Source organism: Entelurus aequoreus, linkage group LG08 (genome assembly GCF_033978785.1).
Source record: "Entelurus aequoreus isolate RoL-2023_Sb linkage group LG08, RoL_Eaeq_v1.1, whole genome shotgun sequence".
Lineage (NCBI taxonomy): Eukaryota > Metazoa > Chordata > Actinopteri > Syngnathiformes > Syngnathidae > Entelurus > Entelurus aequoreus.
In genome coordinates, this window is record NC_084738.1 from 41,470,345 (window position 1) to 41,485,129 (window position 14,785).

The window sequence follows — 14,785 nt, forward strand, 5'->3', positions numbered from 1 at the left end:
GTGGGGGGGGGCGGTCTTCCCGTCCAGTTGCGGGGGGTCTCCGGGCCCCTCGGGCGGGGCGTCCCGCCTTTCTGTCTGTGTGGGGTGTGGTCTCTCGCTGGCTTGGGGTCTGGCTTCCCCCTGCTTTTCTCGTGCCTTGTCCTCTGCCGGGTGCGTCTGTCTGCGGCCTGCTGCTGGCCCTTGTGGGCGGCGCGGTGGGCCAGGCTCTGGGGTTCCTGTCGCTGTCCGGCGTGGCTGCGTGGGGGCGGTGGCCCCTGGTTCCCTGGGCACCACACCTACTGTTTGTGGGATGGGCTTTCGGGGAGGCTGGGGCCGTACTCTGGCTCCCGCACACACTGGGAGTCAAATGTATTCCACATGCAAATTCACATATACTCACACACATACATACAGACATACATAGGTACCTACGCTCCCACATACATATACAAATAAATACAGTACATATTTACACACTCAAAGTTCGTACATCCACACGCACATTCATTATACAAACATACTGTATACACATACTGTACATATACCTGTACATTCACTGTAAAAACATACATATACACATACTGTACATCAGGGGTCACCAACGCGGTGCCCGCGGGCACCAGGTCGCCCGTAAGGACCAGATGAGTCGCCCGCGGGCCTGTTCTAAAAAAAAAAAAAAACATTATTTTTTTTTTTTTTTTAAATTACATCTACATAGAAAAAACACAAGATACAATTTCAATCAGTGCATCAACCCAAACAACCTCCCCCATACACACTCATCCACACCCACTCACACAAAAGGGGTTATTTCTTTCTGCTACCAATATTCTGGTTCCCACAACATAGACAACACATCTGCAAGGGACACAGTCCCTGAACACAACATAGACAACACATCTGCAAGGGACACAGTCCCTGAAGCACACATGATTGTATAGGCTGCTGGTCCACTAACATTTTCATTAATTACTATTTTTTATGTAATTATTTTTATATTGTTTTACTTTCTTTTTTATCCAAGAAAATGTTTTTTATTTATTTATCTTATTTTATTTAAATTTTTTTTTAAAAAGGGCCTTATCTTCAACAGACCAGGTTGTCAATGAAATTCGATTTGTTTAAAGGGTTTTTTAAACCAGGCCCAGTCCAGATAATGTCCAAGTCGGACTCAGCAACACACACCTTCATTCATGTACACAGAAAAAAATTAGGGAACACAACAGATTGCATATAATTTATAAACAAAATTACATTTTCAAAATAAGCATTTATGTACAGTCCAGATTATGTCCAGGTCACTCAAATGAGTGAACACAACAACAGATATCATATAATCTATAAACATAATTATACTTTCAAAATAAGCCTTCGAGGACTTCTCATCTTTTTTTTAAATGTTTTTTGGCATCATTATCGTTTCAACCATGTAACTTTCTAAAGTTAGAAAATACTGAATAAATGTTTTAAAGAAAGTAATACTAAGTGAATATCTGTTTTTGGCCTTAAAAATAAACATTTTACCGAGTACTATAATTAAATTGACTAAATCATGATTGTCAATGAACTGTCCTAAAATAACAGAAACCACATTAAGCTTCATAAACAAACCAATCCTTAAACACATTTTTTCAACTTCCACCCAAAACAAAGACACAATATGACAATACCAAAAAAAATGCAGGGTGGATTCAGGCTCCTGACAACAAAATCGGCAATCATCTGACTCTCTCATATTCCATCATTTTAACATTTTCCCTGTGGGTAAGAAGTTATAAATAATTTTAATTTGAAAATAACGATTTTGCACATCGATAGTGGTTTTATAGATTAGTTTGAATATGGCATCCCATGGCAACGGGCAGTCAAACAAGTCCTCCCATTTTCCATTTGTGTTGTATGAGGCAGCCTTCAAAGATTTCTTTATTAAATAAAAATTATATATTTTTCTATTTATTTTAGTTCCTTTTTGCCAACTAGAATTTCTTATTAGAGGTTTACAAACTAATAATTTAGTAGTTCCATAATTAATTACTTGTTTCCATCTTTTCCCAATTACTCCAGTTAGTTGATAAAATGAAAAGCTTGAGCAAGCATCACCATACATAGCTCTAAATTCATCATACTTCATAATTTGACCATTCTCATTGATAATATCATTGACAAAAATGATTCCTCTTTCAAACATATTTTTCCAAAAGAAAGGCTTTCCATCTATTACAATATTAGAGTTCATCCATATTAACTGCTGCAAAATATCGTCTCTTTTTTCTGGCACATAAAATTGAAAACACCACTATGAGTGGATTGTTTCCTTTGTTTCCCAGCAGACTCTCTGGGAGGGGATCACTTGTAAAAAAGGATACAATTTCTTTTGATACAGTACATGTTTTTTGTCCAACAGGACATTTGTGTACCACTCAATGTTTAAATACATCTTTGGAACAATGGATGCTTTTAAAGACAGACACATAGCTTCAAGGTTGAGAAGTTTCAGGCCTCCATATTCATACTCTTTGTACAAAACCTTTCTTTTAATCTTTTCTGGTTTGCCGTTCCAGACAAAATCGAAGACCCTCCGCTCATAAATCTTAAAAAAGTTTTGTGATGGAGCTGGTAATAACAAAAACAAATAAATAAATTGAGGAATAATTAACGAGTTGGCAATAGACATTTTACCATATAAGGTTAGGGATTTCCCTTTCTATATTTGCATAATTTTGTCCAGCTTTCTTAGTCGATTATCATAATTTACTGAGCCTAGATCTTCCAGATTTTCTGGGACAACAACACCAAGTAAGTTAACTGGTCCATCTGTCCACAAAACAGGCACTTTGCATTCCATTCGAAAGGACGTTCCCTTTAGATTTCCGATCCTTAACATTTTACGTTTATCATAATTAAGCTTAAGGCCAGATTGCTGTGAAAATATGTCCAAAAGATTAAGAAGGTTCCGCAAACAATGAGGAAAATTCTTATCTTTGTGAATCAGCCTTTTCTGACATGAACTTCATCAAGAACAAACACAGAACACGCCTCACTGATGCACATCTGCAAGACTCACTCAGAGTTGCAGTGTCAAGTTACACACCAGAGTACAACACACTAGTTAACAGCATGCAATGCCAGGCTTCCCACTAACTGACAAAGAAACAGATAACAGATTTGGTGTCCAGTTCAAAGTGTGACATGATTTAAAAATTTGAGAGTTTACTTTTGTATTTTACATGAGTTATTATTTGTACAAACATGGTGCAAAGTAATTCATGATTTGTTCAAAAATGTTGGTGGCTAGCTAGTTAAAATGGGATATTGTGATTTCACAAGACTGTCTTAGAAGTGATCATTTGAAAATGTTCAATTTGAAAAATGTGCACTTAGAGAAAATATAAAAATAAAGTGTTGCATATTGATATGTATCTGTTTCTATATATATTTATTGTGAGAAATCATTAAGATGATCAGTGTTTCCACAAAGATAAATATCATTAATTATTAATAATAACAGAGTTAAAGGTAAATTGAGCAAATTGGCTACTTCTGGCAATTTATTTAAGTGTGTATCTAACTGGTAGCCCTTCGCATTAATCAGTACCCAAGAAGTAGCCCTTGGTTTCAAAAAGGTTGGTGACCCCTGCTGTACATATACACTCACTGTACAGACACACACATACACATTCTACACATATACATTCACTGTACAAACACACACATACATATACTGTACATATACATTCACTGTACAAACACACATATACACATACTGTACATATACATTCACTGTTCAAACACACATACTGTATACACATACTGTACATATACATTCGCTGTACACACATATACACATACTGTACATATACATTCACTGTACAAGCACACATATACACATACTGTACATATACAGGTACATATGCACACATACACTCATGCACATAATCACGTTTCATCAAACATATATTAACGTTGTTGCCCTAGGGTAAACTGGGTATAACACATGGCACACTGACAAAGCTTAACCTATTGTTACTATAACAATCTACAAGGTTAATGTAGGTTGCTTCTCTTTCTTCCCCTCCATTTTTCTGCATTCTTTCGTATCTCAATTTATCATTACGTATATGTATTGTTGCATTTGAACAATTGTATTGTTGATAACAAAGGTAAAGTATTGGTATTGTTTATTATCAATAGCACTATTTCTATTGGTATTCATATTGCTCCATTTTTAGTGTAATAATGCTCATTGTAATTTCTGTATTATTTTTTCATTTTCGCTAACTGCTTATTTGCTATTACTTTTACCATCATATTTGTACATGTCGTATTTGCTGATGTTGCTCTGTTGTTGTTGTTGTTGTGTTTGCTGTTGTTGTTTTTGTCTCTGTCTAATCCCCCTCTTGTCCCCACAATTCCCCCCTCTGTCTTCCTTTTTCTCTCTTTCTATCCCCTCCTGCTCTGGCCCGGCTGCACCAAATGATTATATAAATACATTTAATAAAGTCAAAATACAAGTAAGGCAACAAGAGAAGTATCCTACACTTCTCTTTTGTAAAGTAAATCTGAACAGCCGATATGGGCATCTACATCTGCTATATGATTTGCCCGAGAAGCTGGGCAGGACATTATAAAAAAAAAAAAAAAAAGGAGAGTGGACTTTGACTGTATCTTCCAGCTGCTCCTTCATCAAACACACCATCAGAAGCTTCTCCATATTTTCAAGAATAAATGTCCGCCGTTTAGATGTTATTTTAACTTCCCCGGCAGGTGTTAGCATGGTGCAGACTGCTTCACCAAGTCGTTGACACGTTTTTAAGGATTTCTTTATTTTAACAAAAAAATGATCCTTTACTTCTTCTTCTCAGCACTGTCCTTCAGACTTACTGTCTTGTGTCCTATGGTTGGAAAAACGTGTTGGTCTCCAGCTTTTAAGCTAATGCTAGCGAGTAAGACACAGAATGTTTGGCTCAGATCTCACGGCATTCACACTCAGTAAACAGCATACAGAGAATAAAAGTACAATTCTAATAAACAGAATATATATGTTTGGTACCTATAGTGTTAATTAGGTACTTTGCAATTTTTTGTGCCTCTGGCACAAGCATTTTTTGTGCTTATGCTAAAACTACCTAGCAACTTCTTATTGATTTTATTTTCTTAGCAAATTCTGCAACATTTTTACTAAACCGAGCAAATGAAAATGTCTTTGTTGTAGCGTTTCCTCCTATCTTTTCTTCACTTGCTGTACATTAGAAATTAAAGTTTTTTCTTCTCTTACGGAGTGTATATTTCACGCCGCTAACAAATGACGCAGACCAGCCCAGTCAACAACAAATGAAATGAAAGAAATCTGGTGGTCTTGCCTTTGCTCACAAAAACGCATTATGAAAGGATTATCTCAAAAATGTATTTAGATTGTCAGGTGTGATGCCTGCCGAGTCGCAGTGACTCACTGTGTATCATAAAATTACAGCAGCAGCATTTCCTGGTAAGTTTATTTAAGGATGGGTATGATAATACTTATAGCAGGAGGGCTGTGAAAGTCAAAGCATTGTTTGTTTGTTTTTTCTCTCACCAGGACACGCTTGATGCAGAGTTTCAAAGAATCCCACTCCCACGAGTCCTTGCTCTCTCCCAGCAGTGCTGCCGAGGCTTTGGACTTGGTTCTGGATGAAGACGCCGTCATAAAACCAGTTCATTCCAGCATTTTAGGACAAGAGTATTGCTTTGAGGTGCGCATATTGTACTTGAGTACACTAGAATTTTTTTAAATTTTTTTTTTTTAGAAAAGTGTAAGCTCTTATAGCTTTTTCAAATGTGTTCAGGTGACCACCAATTCCGGAACAAAATGCTTTGCCTGCCGGTCTGCATCAGAGAGAGACAAGTGGATTGAAAACCTGCAACGAGCTGTCAAACCCAACAAGGTGAAGCTAATACTGAAAAACATTCAAATTTAGGCACTGTGAACAATGAAATGATCTTTTACTCGATTGATTGATTTGATTGAAACTTTTATTAGTAGATTGCACAGTACAGTACATATTCCGCACAATTGACCACTAAATGGTAACACCCGAATAAGTTTTTCAACTTTAAGTCGCGGTCCACGTTAATCAATTCATGGTACATATATATACTATCAGCATAATACAGTCCTCACACAAGTTAATCATCAGAATATATACATTGAATTATTTACATTATTTACAATCCGATGGCAGAAGACATGTGATTTCCCACCTGTTGCCATTTTTGTTTGCTAGTGTCCCTTGAGATTTTTGTATAATGAAATATGTGCAATGACTTAAAGGTTGCGTAACTCTGGACTAAGGTTTCAGCACTATAATGAAACCTTCCTTTCCAGGACAACAGCCGACGAGTTGACAATGTACTCAAGTTGTGGATCATCGAAGCGCGAGACCTCCCGACGAAGAAACGCTACTACTGTGAGCTGTGTCTGGACGACATGCTGTACGCCCGCACCACCAGCAAACCTCGCACAGACACCATCTTCTGGGGCGAGCACTTTGAGTTCAACAACCTACCCACCATTCGTAGCCTTCGCTTGCACCTCTACAAGGAGACGGACAAAAAGAGACGCAAGGTCGGTTCAGTCTAGAACAGGCCTGGGCAATTATTTTGACTCGGGGGGGCCACATTTAGAGAAAAAAATGTCTGGGGGCCGGTATATCTATTTTTAGGAACACTAATACAAAACCTCACAATAATGTGTGATTGAATGCTAAAAACGTTATGACAGACCGCCTTAAAAAACTTAATGGAATTTTAATTTTTTTTATGAACGATAAAACACTGAATATTGACAAAATATGAACGTCACACGCCCTTTCAATCGACATATTTTACAATCGAGTGAAACGCGACAAAAATGCAACAAACACAGTGAAATATGAACGCAAAGGGTACAAAATAAACCCACCTACAATCTGATATATCACTAAGCTTTAGAACTTTGTTGTGAAAATCTCCTTCCGCGTCTGTGGAAACGCTTCCCACCCACACTGCTTGGTGCCTTGTCTGAGCTGCTCTGACGTAGATTACCATAGTTACTAATTAGATGACCATAGTAACTAATTACATTACCATAGTAACTAATTAGATTACCATAGTAACTGGTATATCATCCAAAAGCGCAGATTCCAACCATTGAAATACATTGTATAGTTCAAGACTTACGGTCATTAGAAAACTTCACTGCACATCATAATGGCAGCTACATTTCCATCTTAACGATCTAAAAAAAAAAATTTGGTAATGTCCGGCGGGCCAGATTGAAAAGCTTACCGGGCCGCATGTGGCCCTCGGGCATTAATTTGCCCAGGTCTGGTTTAGAAGTATGTTTGAACCAGATATGGTTCTTTGCCCTGTAAAGGCCAAGATACCAAATATGGTTTTCACCTGATAAGTGCTGAGTTACCAAATGTTTCTTTGCTTTAACCTAATGTGCTTCCTTTCCCTAGATGACTAAATATGGTAACTTACCCATCAAAAGCTAAATTTCCAAATGCTAAGTGACCAAATATAGTCCCTTACCCACCAAAAGCTAAATCACCAAATAGGGTTCCTTACCCAACAAAAGCTATTTTTATCAAAAATTAGTTTGCCGTGAGATACAGTCTGGTGTGCCGTGAGAGATGATCTAATTTCACCTATATGGGTCAAAAATATTTTTTGAAAACCAGTAATTATAGTCTGAAAATGATGTGTTGTTGTTGAGTGTTGGTGCTGTCTACAGTTCGGCAGAGTAACCGTGTAATACTCTTCCATATCAGTAGGTGCCATCCGGTAGCTAATTGCTTTGTAGATGTCGGAAACAGCGGGAGGCAGCATGCAGGTAAAAAGGTGTGTAATGCTTAAACCAAAAATATACAAAAGGTGAGTACCACTAAGAAAAGGCATTGAAGTTTAGGGATGGCTATTCAGAACAAAACTAAAACTGATCTGGCTACAAAGTCAACAAAAACAGAATGCTGGACGACAGCAAAGACTTACTTTGGAGCAAAGACGGCGTCCACAATGTGCATCTGAACATGACATGACAATCAACAATGTCCCCACAAAGAAGAATAAAAACAACTGAAATATTCTTGATTGCTAAAACAAAGTAGATGTGGGAAATATCGCTCAAAGGAAGACAGGAAACTGCTACAGGAAAATACCAAAAAAAGAGAAAAAGCCACCAAAATAGGAGCGCAAGACAAGAACTAAAACACTACTCACAGGAAAACAGCAAAAAAAATTAAAATAAGTCATGGCGTGATGTGACAGGTCATAACAGTACACCTACTTTGAGACAAGAGCTATATTGATGCATGGTTGGTTATGGTTTGAAGTCATACCCAACAATTGCGACAACAACTTTTAACTTTCAACTGATTTTAGTTTTTTATTGATTTCTGCTGGTGGTGTGCCTACAGATTTTTTCAACGCAAAAAATGTGCCTTAGCTCAAAAAAGGTTGAAAAACACTGCCTTACCCAATAAAAGATAAATGACAAAATATGGTTCCTTACCTGACAAAAGCTAAGTTACCAAAGAAGTTTCCTTACCCGATAAAAGATTCATGACAAAAAATAGTTCCTTATCCGACAAAAGCTAATTTATCAAATGCTAAGTGACCAAATCTGGACCCTAAACCATCAAAAGCTAATTTACCAAACATGGTTCCTCACCTAACGAAAGCCAAGTTACCAAATAAGTTTCCTTACCCAATAAAAGATAAATGACAACATATGGTCCTTCACCTGACAAAAGCTAAGTTAGCAAATACGGTTCCTTACTCTAAAAAACTAAGTTGCCAAATATGGTTCTTTACCCGAAAAAAGCTAAGTTACAAAATACAGTTCCTGACCTGACAAAAGCTAAGTTACCAAATATGGTTCCTTACCCGACAAAAGTTAAGGTACCAAATACGGTTTCTTACCTCTCAAAAGATAAGGTATCGACTAGGTTTCTTTGCTTTCTTTTCCTTATAAAAGTTAACAAAAAGTTTTATTTGCTGGTACAAAATAAGGTTCCTTACCATATGTAGTCTTAGTAGCCAAATATGGTTCCTTGCTGATAGTATGACAATATTGGACAGACTACCATATTGGGAAACTTTATTAAACATCTTATGTACTAGCTTGTGGTCAGATCACCACACAGAAGGAAATGACAAAGGTCTTGATTTATGACAATGTTGACCTTTGGCTAAATATGAAGGGAACTTACTGCTTAATGTGTTTTCATTGGCCTGACAAAAACTAAGTTAGTTCCTGATAAAGCTTTACCAGGTGTTGTTACTGTCGTTCTAGGAAAAAAGCACTTACCTCGGCCTCGTCAGCATCCCCATCTCTAGCATCACGGGTCGGCAGTTCGTGGAGCAGTGGTACCCCGTCATCCAGTCCAGTGTTTTGGCCAAGAGCGGCGGCGTTGGTAGCGGCAAAATCATCAACGCCTCGCTCCGCGTCAAATCTCGCTACCAGACCATGAACATTCTCCCTATGGAGCTGTACAAGGAATTCGCCGAGTACATCACCAACAACTACCGAACACTGTGTGCAGTACTGGAGCCGCTGTTGAGCGTGAAGAGCAAAGAGGAGGTGGCGTTTGCGCTGGTGCACATACTCCAAAGCACTGGGAAAACTAAGGTAAACAAACAGGACCTCCGCCAAGGTTTTAACAGGTCAAATTCTGATGACACCTGATTTGACAACAATGTTGACCTTTCAGGAGTTTTTGTCTGACATGGCGATGTGTGAGGTGGATAGATTCATGGACCGCGAGCACATGATCTTCCGAGAAAACACGCTTGCGACGAAGGCTGTGGAGGAGTACCTCAAGTTGATAGGTCACAGATACCTCAAGGAGGGGATAGGTGAGTTACAGCCTGACTTAAGGAGACATTTTGTCTGTTACGTATCCAACCTAAGTGTGATGTCCTCTTCTCAGGTGACTTCATTCGAGCATTGTATGAATCTGAGGAGAACTGTGAGGTGGACCCCATGCGAGTCCCGCCTTCGGTCCTGGCTGACCATCAAGCAAACCTTCGCATGTGCTGCGAGCTCCTACTCTGCAAGATCATCAACTCTCTATGGTGCATGTGCGACCTCAGCGCACTCTTTCCCTATTCATCTTCTTGACGCAGAGTCTTGTTGTGAACCTTCAGCATTTTCCCCCGCGAGCTGAAAGAGGTGTTTGCGTCATGGAGGGCGAGATGTGCCGAGCGTGGGAGGGAGGACCTCGCCGACAGCCTCATTAGCTCGTCGTTGTTTCTTCGCTTCATGTGCCCGGCCATCATGTCCCCATCGCTCTTCAACCTGACGCAGGAGTACCCTGCCGAACGCACCTCGCGGACGCTCACGCTCATCGCCAAAGTCATGCAGAACCTGGCTAGCTTCAGCAAGTGAGTCCTACGCTATGACCTCTTTCACTAAGAACCCCAGGCCTGTAGGTGGCAGTAATGTGTTCCGTGAAATAGCTTTTTTGACATATGTGCCGTATTTCTGCATTACACCCCAAAGGTTTGGGCCTAAGGAGGAGTTCATGTACTTCATGAATGAGTTCTTGGAGATGGAATGGGGTTCCATGCAGCAGTTCCTCTACGAGATCTCCAACATGGATGCCGGAGGAAACGCCGGCGGCTTCGAGGGCTACATCGACCTCGGCAGAGAGCTGTCTATGTTGCACAGCCTACTTTGGGAAGTCATGGGCCAACTAAGCAAGGTTGGTGGACCCCAATCAACCATGCATATACAGTGCCTTGATAAAGTTTTTGCCCCCTTTTCAAATTAAATTTTTTTTATATATTCCCCACTTAAATGTTTAGGACCATCAAACAAATGTAAATGCAAACACAAATAATCAAAGTAAACACAAAATGCAGTTTGTAAATGATGATTTAATGTTTTAAGGGAAAAAAGCTATCCAAAGCTACTTGGCCCAATGTGGAAAAAGTAGTTGCCCCCCTTGTTAAATCATAAACTAACTGTGGCCAATTGCATTTTTTGGAAATCTGATTTCAATTTCACTGACCACACCCAAACCTGATTACCTCCAAACATGTTCAATCAGGAAATCATCTAAATAAATCCTGTCTGAAAAATTATGTCAGTCAAAAGATCTGAAAAAACTGCAACAAAATGCCACTGTCCAAATAAATTCAAGAAAAGTTAGGCTCCACCACCCCCCGCGACTCCGAGAGAGACAAGGGGTAGAAAATGGATGAATGAAAAATAAAGTAATTGACATTTATCTGTCTGGAAAAGGATTACGGAGCCATTTATAAAGCTTTAGGGCTCCAGCAAATCACAGTGAGAGCCATTATCCACAAATGGAGAAAACATGGAACAGTGGTAAACCCACCTAGAAGTGGCTGGCCTATAAAAATTACCCCGAGAGCACAGGGGCCACTAACTGCATGCCCTCTTGCCTCAGTTAAGGTCAGTCTTCATGACTCAACCATTAGAAAGAGACTGGGCAAAAATGGCATTCATGGCAGTGTTCCAAGGTGAAAACCACTTCTGACCAAAAAGAACATAAAGGCTGTAGCAAAGAAAACATCTGAATGATTATCAAACATTTTGGAAGAATATTCTATTGACTGATGAGACAAAAGTTTAACTTTTTTGTAATGTGTGTCCCTCGTTACATTTGGCGTAAATGTAACACAGCATTTCAAAAAATAACATCATACCAATTGTCAAACATGGTGCTGGTAGTGTGATTATCTGGGGCTGCTTCAGGACCTGGAAGACTTGCCGTACTTGACGAAAACATGACCAAACATGACTGCTCTTGACCAGAAAATTCTGAAGGACAATGTTTGGCCATCAGTTTGTGACCTCAAGCTGAAGCGCACTTGGGTTCTGCAGCAAGACAACAATCCAAAACACACCAGCAAGTCAACTTCTGAATGGCAAAAAAAAAACAAATGAAGGTATTGAAGTGGCTTAGTCAAAGTCAGCACTTGAATCCAATGTAAAAGCTGTGGCATCACCTTAAAAATGCCGTTCATGTTCAAAAACCATCCCAGTGTTTTCGAATTAAAACAATTATGCAAGAAAGAGTGAGCCAACATATCTCTACAGAGATGTGACAGGCTCATTGCCAGTTATAGAAAACGTTTGATTTCAGTTGTTGCTGCCGAGGGTGGCCCAAGCACTAATGAGGTTTAGGGGGCAATTACTTTCTCACACTGGTCTGGGTTTCTTTTAATAGTTTTTAAATAATCTTTACAAATCACCATTTAAAATTTTTATTTTATCTTTACTTAGATTATCTTTGTCTGATATGTACATTTGTTTGATGATCTTAAACATAAAATGGGAAAACTATGCCAAAAATTAAGAATTTGAGAAGGGAGGGGGGCAAATTCATCTATTTGTATTTTTAGCTATCTGATGCACTCGTAATTCACTAGAGTAAATTATTGTTCCTAAAATCAGGATAATGCAGTGGAACCCGATTACGCCAACCCTGTTTGTCGACAACCTGTCTAAATCGACCAACTTAAGTCACATGATCTGTTCAGCCCGTTCTGAGTTGGCTGGAAGTTTGACTTGATGAAGTGTCCTCTGGTCAAGAGTTAGTAGCCGCATGCTGTTCTGCTTTTAGCTGTGGCAAATAGCATAAAATATGGGTTTGGGTACTTGAAGTGTTCCCAAAGTAGATGTTTATTTCCTATGTGCAGCTCTGCTTATCGGACAAGTTGTAATGAGAAACTGTACATATGTGATTTACTGTATTGTAACAGTATGCATGGTTGAAATAAACACGACAGGATTATAAAGTTTTATTTCTGTATTAAAACATGCTCAGATTGATCATAAGAGCATGTTGCAAAAACCCATTAAAGCGTACAACAATTTTTACCTTTCCGTTACATTTCCAACCTCTGTTGCAGGACGCTATTCTCAAACTGGGGCCTCTGCCTCGGCTCCTGAATGACATCAGCGTGGCCCTGAGGAACCCTCAGCTACACACCACCACTAATCACCAGCCCGAGCGGCCCAAGGACAGACTCTTCTCTCGGCCCACGTTCAATCGCCTCATGTCCTCTGACTTCCAGAGCCTGATGATGCGCGACTTAAACAGGTAAGTGTTACCCTCCTCCTCATCCCATGTAAAAATAGATTGTTGCGTCCTTTGGGAGGCTGCGGCGTGACGGGTAATTGTAATGGAAACGCCGTCCGACACTGCAGCGTCGTATGGGTGTAATTAACAGCGCAACGCACATCAAGATACTAACAGAATGGGGATTCAGTGGTTCAAAACACAATGCCAGCTTATTTCTGAGCCTAGCTAACATTACCTAATTTATCTCTGAAGGCTTTGTAAGTATTTTATCAATCTGTAATTGCCAGCACCATCTGATCCCAGACCTTCTTACCCAAACCTCTTTTCTCCGCCTAACGCTTCCTTTCAACATCAAGAGACATTGGCTGTTATTACAACCTAACAGTTTAGATGAGAACTCTTTACGTGAGAGCAATAATAGCTGTTATAGCGAGACCCTCTTGCTGCACTTGCTCTCATAAAGCATTCCACTGGCGTTTTGGGTGCAGTATGGTACAAAAAAAACCCTTGTATTTATTAGTATTTTTGTAGCAAAGTCCCCTATGTACACAATTTTATTAAAACACATTAATTGTAGATAAGCAGATTAGTGCATGTGCCTCACAATACGAAGGTCCTGAGTAGTCCTGAGTTCAATCCCGGGCTCGGGATCTTTCTGTGTGGAGTTTACATGTTCTCCCTGTGACTGCGTTAACCTAATGCGTTTAATGCGTTAGCATTAAAAATGTTAACTCTTTGATATCATGGGACAAAGTGCTCTACTGCCACACACAGGCAAAGAAAAGACAGGGACTTTTTATTCACAATGAAACATTTTGTCTTGTGTCCAGTTCGATTGATATCTCCCGCCTGCCGTCGCCCGCCCCCGGCGTGTCTGCTGTGGAGTCTCTCTCGTCCAACCTCAACATGAGGCGTCAGGCGGAACGAGATTTGCGCTCGTCCAGGGAAGTTTTCTACGTCACACGCCCGCCGCTGGCCCGATCCAGCCCGGCGTACTGCACGAGCAGCTCTGACATCACGGAACCAGACCCTAAGGTGAGGCCTTGTTTGGAGAGGCGCTGACTCCTTAGGGGTCAGATTTACACATTACACATACAGGTAAGCAGAGGACTGTCTGCGTTACTTTTATACATTTTTCTGCAGTTTGTCCCATTGGGTAGATTAGTAATGTCAAAAGACTTCCATTAAATATATTATCCAGGCTGTATAATAAATCTTTAATCTGTATTTCATTGGGAAATGCGAAAATTCAGCGATTTTTACTTAAATGGTACGTATGATGAATCCACATTTAACAGACTTCCTTGTTGGCTTGATAATGTATTGGATATGCTTTGGTGTAAATTTTGCTCCACAGTCACATTTACAACCCACTTTTTTGAGTGTCTGCAAAAAGGTTCATGTTTGGAGGCGTTTCCAGATTGCAAATTAAACCACGACCCACATCTCCAAAAGTATCAGAATGTATATTTTTCAAATGTGCATTGTCTATATTGTTTAAAGACGAACATCAACCGTATTTTTATTTTTATTTTTTTAAAGTCACGGTAAAAAAAAAAAACCAAGAATACAATCGTCCCTTGTTTATCCCGAATTGACTGTGATAAATTAATATCAGCGAAGTAGGAATCAATAATTATAAATCAAATCATTTCATCGCTAGAACATAAACTGTTTGAAATAATTTGTTCGACAGTATGAGAGAGTTTTATCTAGTTAAGTTTATTTAG

At 39.4% G+C, this 14,785-nt stretch overlaps 1 protein-coding gene across 3 annotated transcripts in view; it reads left to right on the plus strand.

The window, feature by feature from the left end:
* LOC133655898 (ras/Rap GTPase-activating protein SynGAP-like) overlaps window positions 1–14,785 on the plus strand; it is a 72,920-nt gene that overhangs the window by 29,356 nt on the left and 28,779 nt on the right. For all 3 annotated transcript variants that reach the window (XM_062056503.1, XM_062056506.1, XM_062056507.1), the window contains 10 exons: window positions 5,555–5,708; window positions 5,802–5,900; window positions 6,341–6,580; window positions 9,293–9,628; window positions 9,711–9,855; window positions 9,930–10,074; window positions 10,147–10,383; window positions 10,502–10,703; window positions 12,883–13,073; window positions 13,886–14,090. In XM_062056503.1, the coding sequence (XP_061912487.1) occupies window positions 5,555–5,708; window positions 5,802–5,900; window positions 6,341–6,580; window positions 9,293–9,628; window positions 9,711–9,855; window positions 9,930–10,074; window positions 10,147–10,383; window positions 10,502–10,703; window positions 12,883–13,073; window positions 13,886–14,090 (1,954 nt within the window). The remainder of the gene's footprint in view (window positions 1–5,554; window positions 5,709–5,801; window positions 5,901–6,340; window positions 6,581–9,292; window positions 9,629–9,710; window positions 9,856–9,929; window positions 10,075–10,146; window positions 10,384–10,501; window positions 10,704–12,882; window positions 13,074–13,885; window positions 14,091–14,785) is intronic.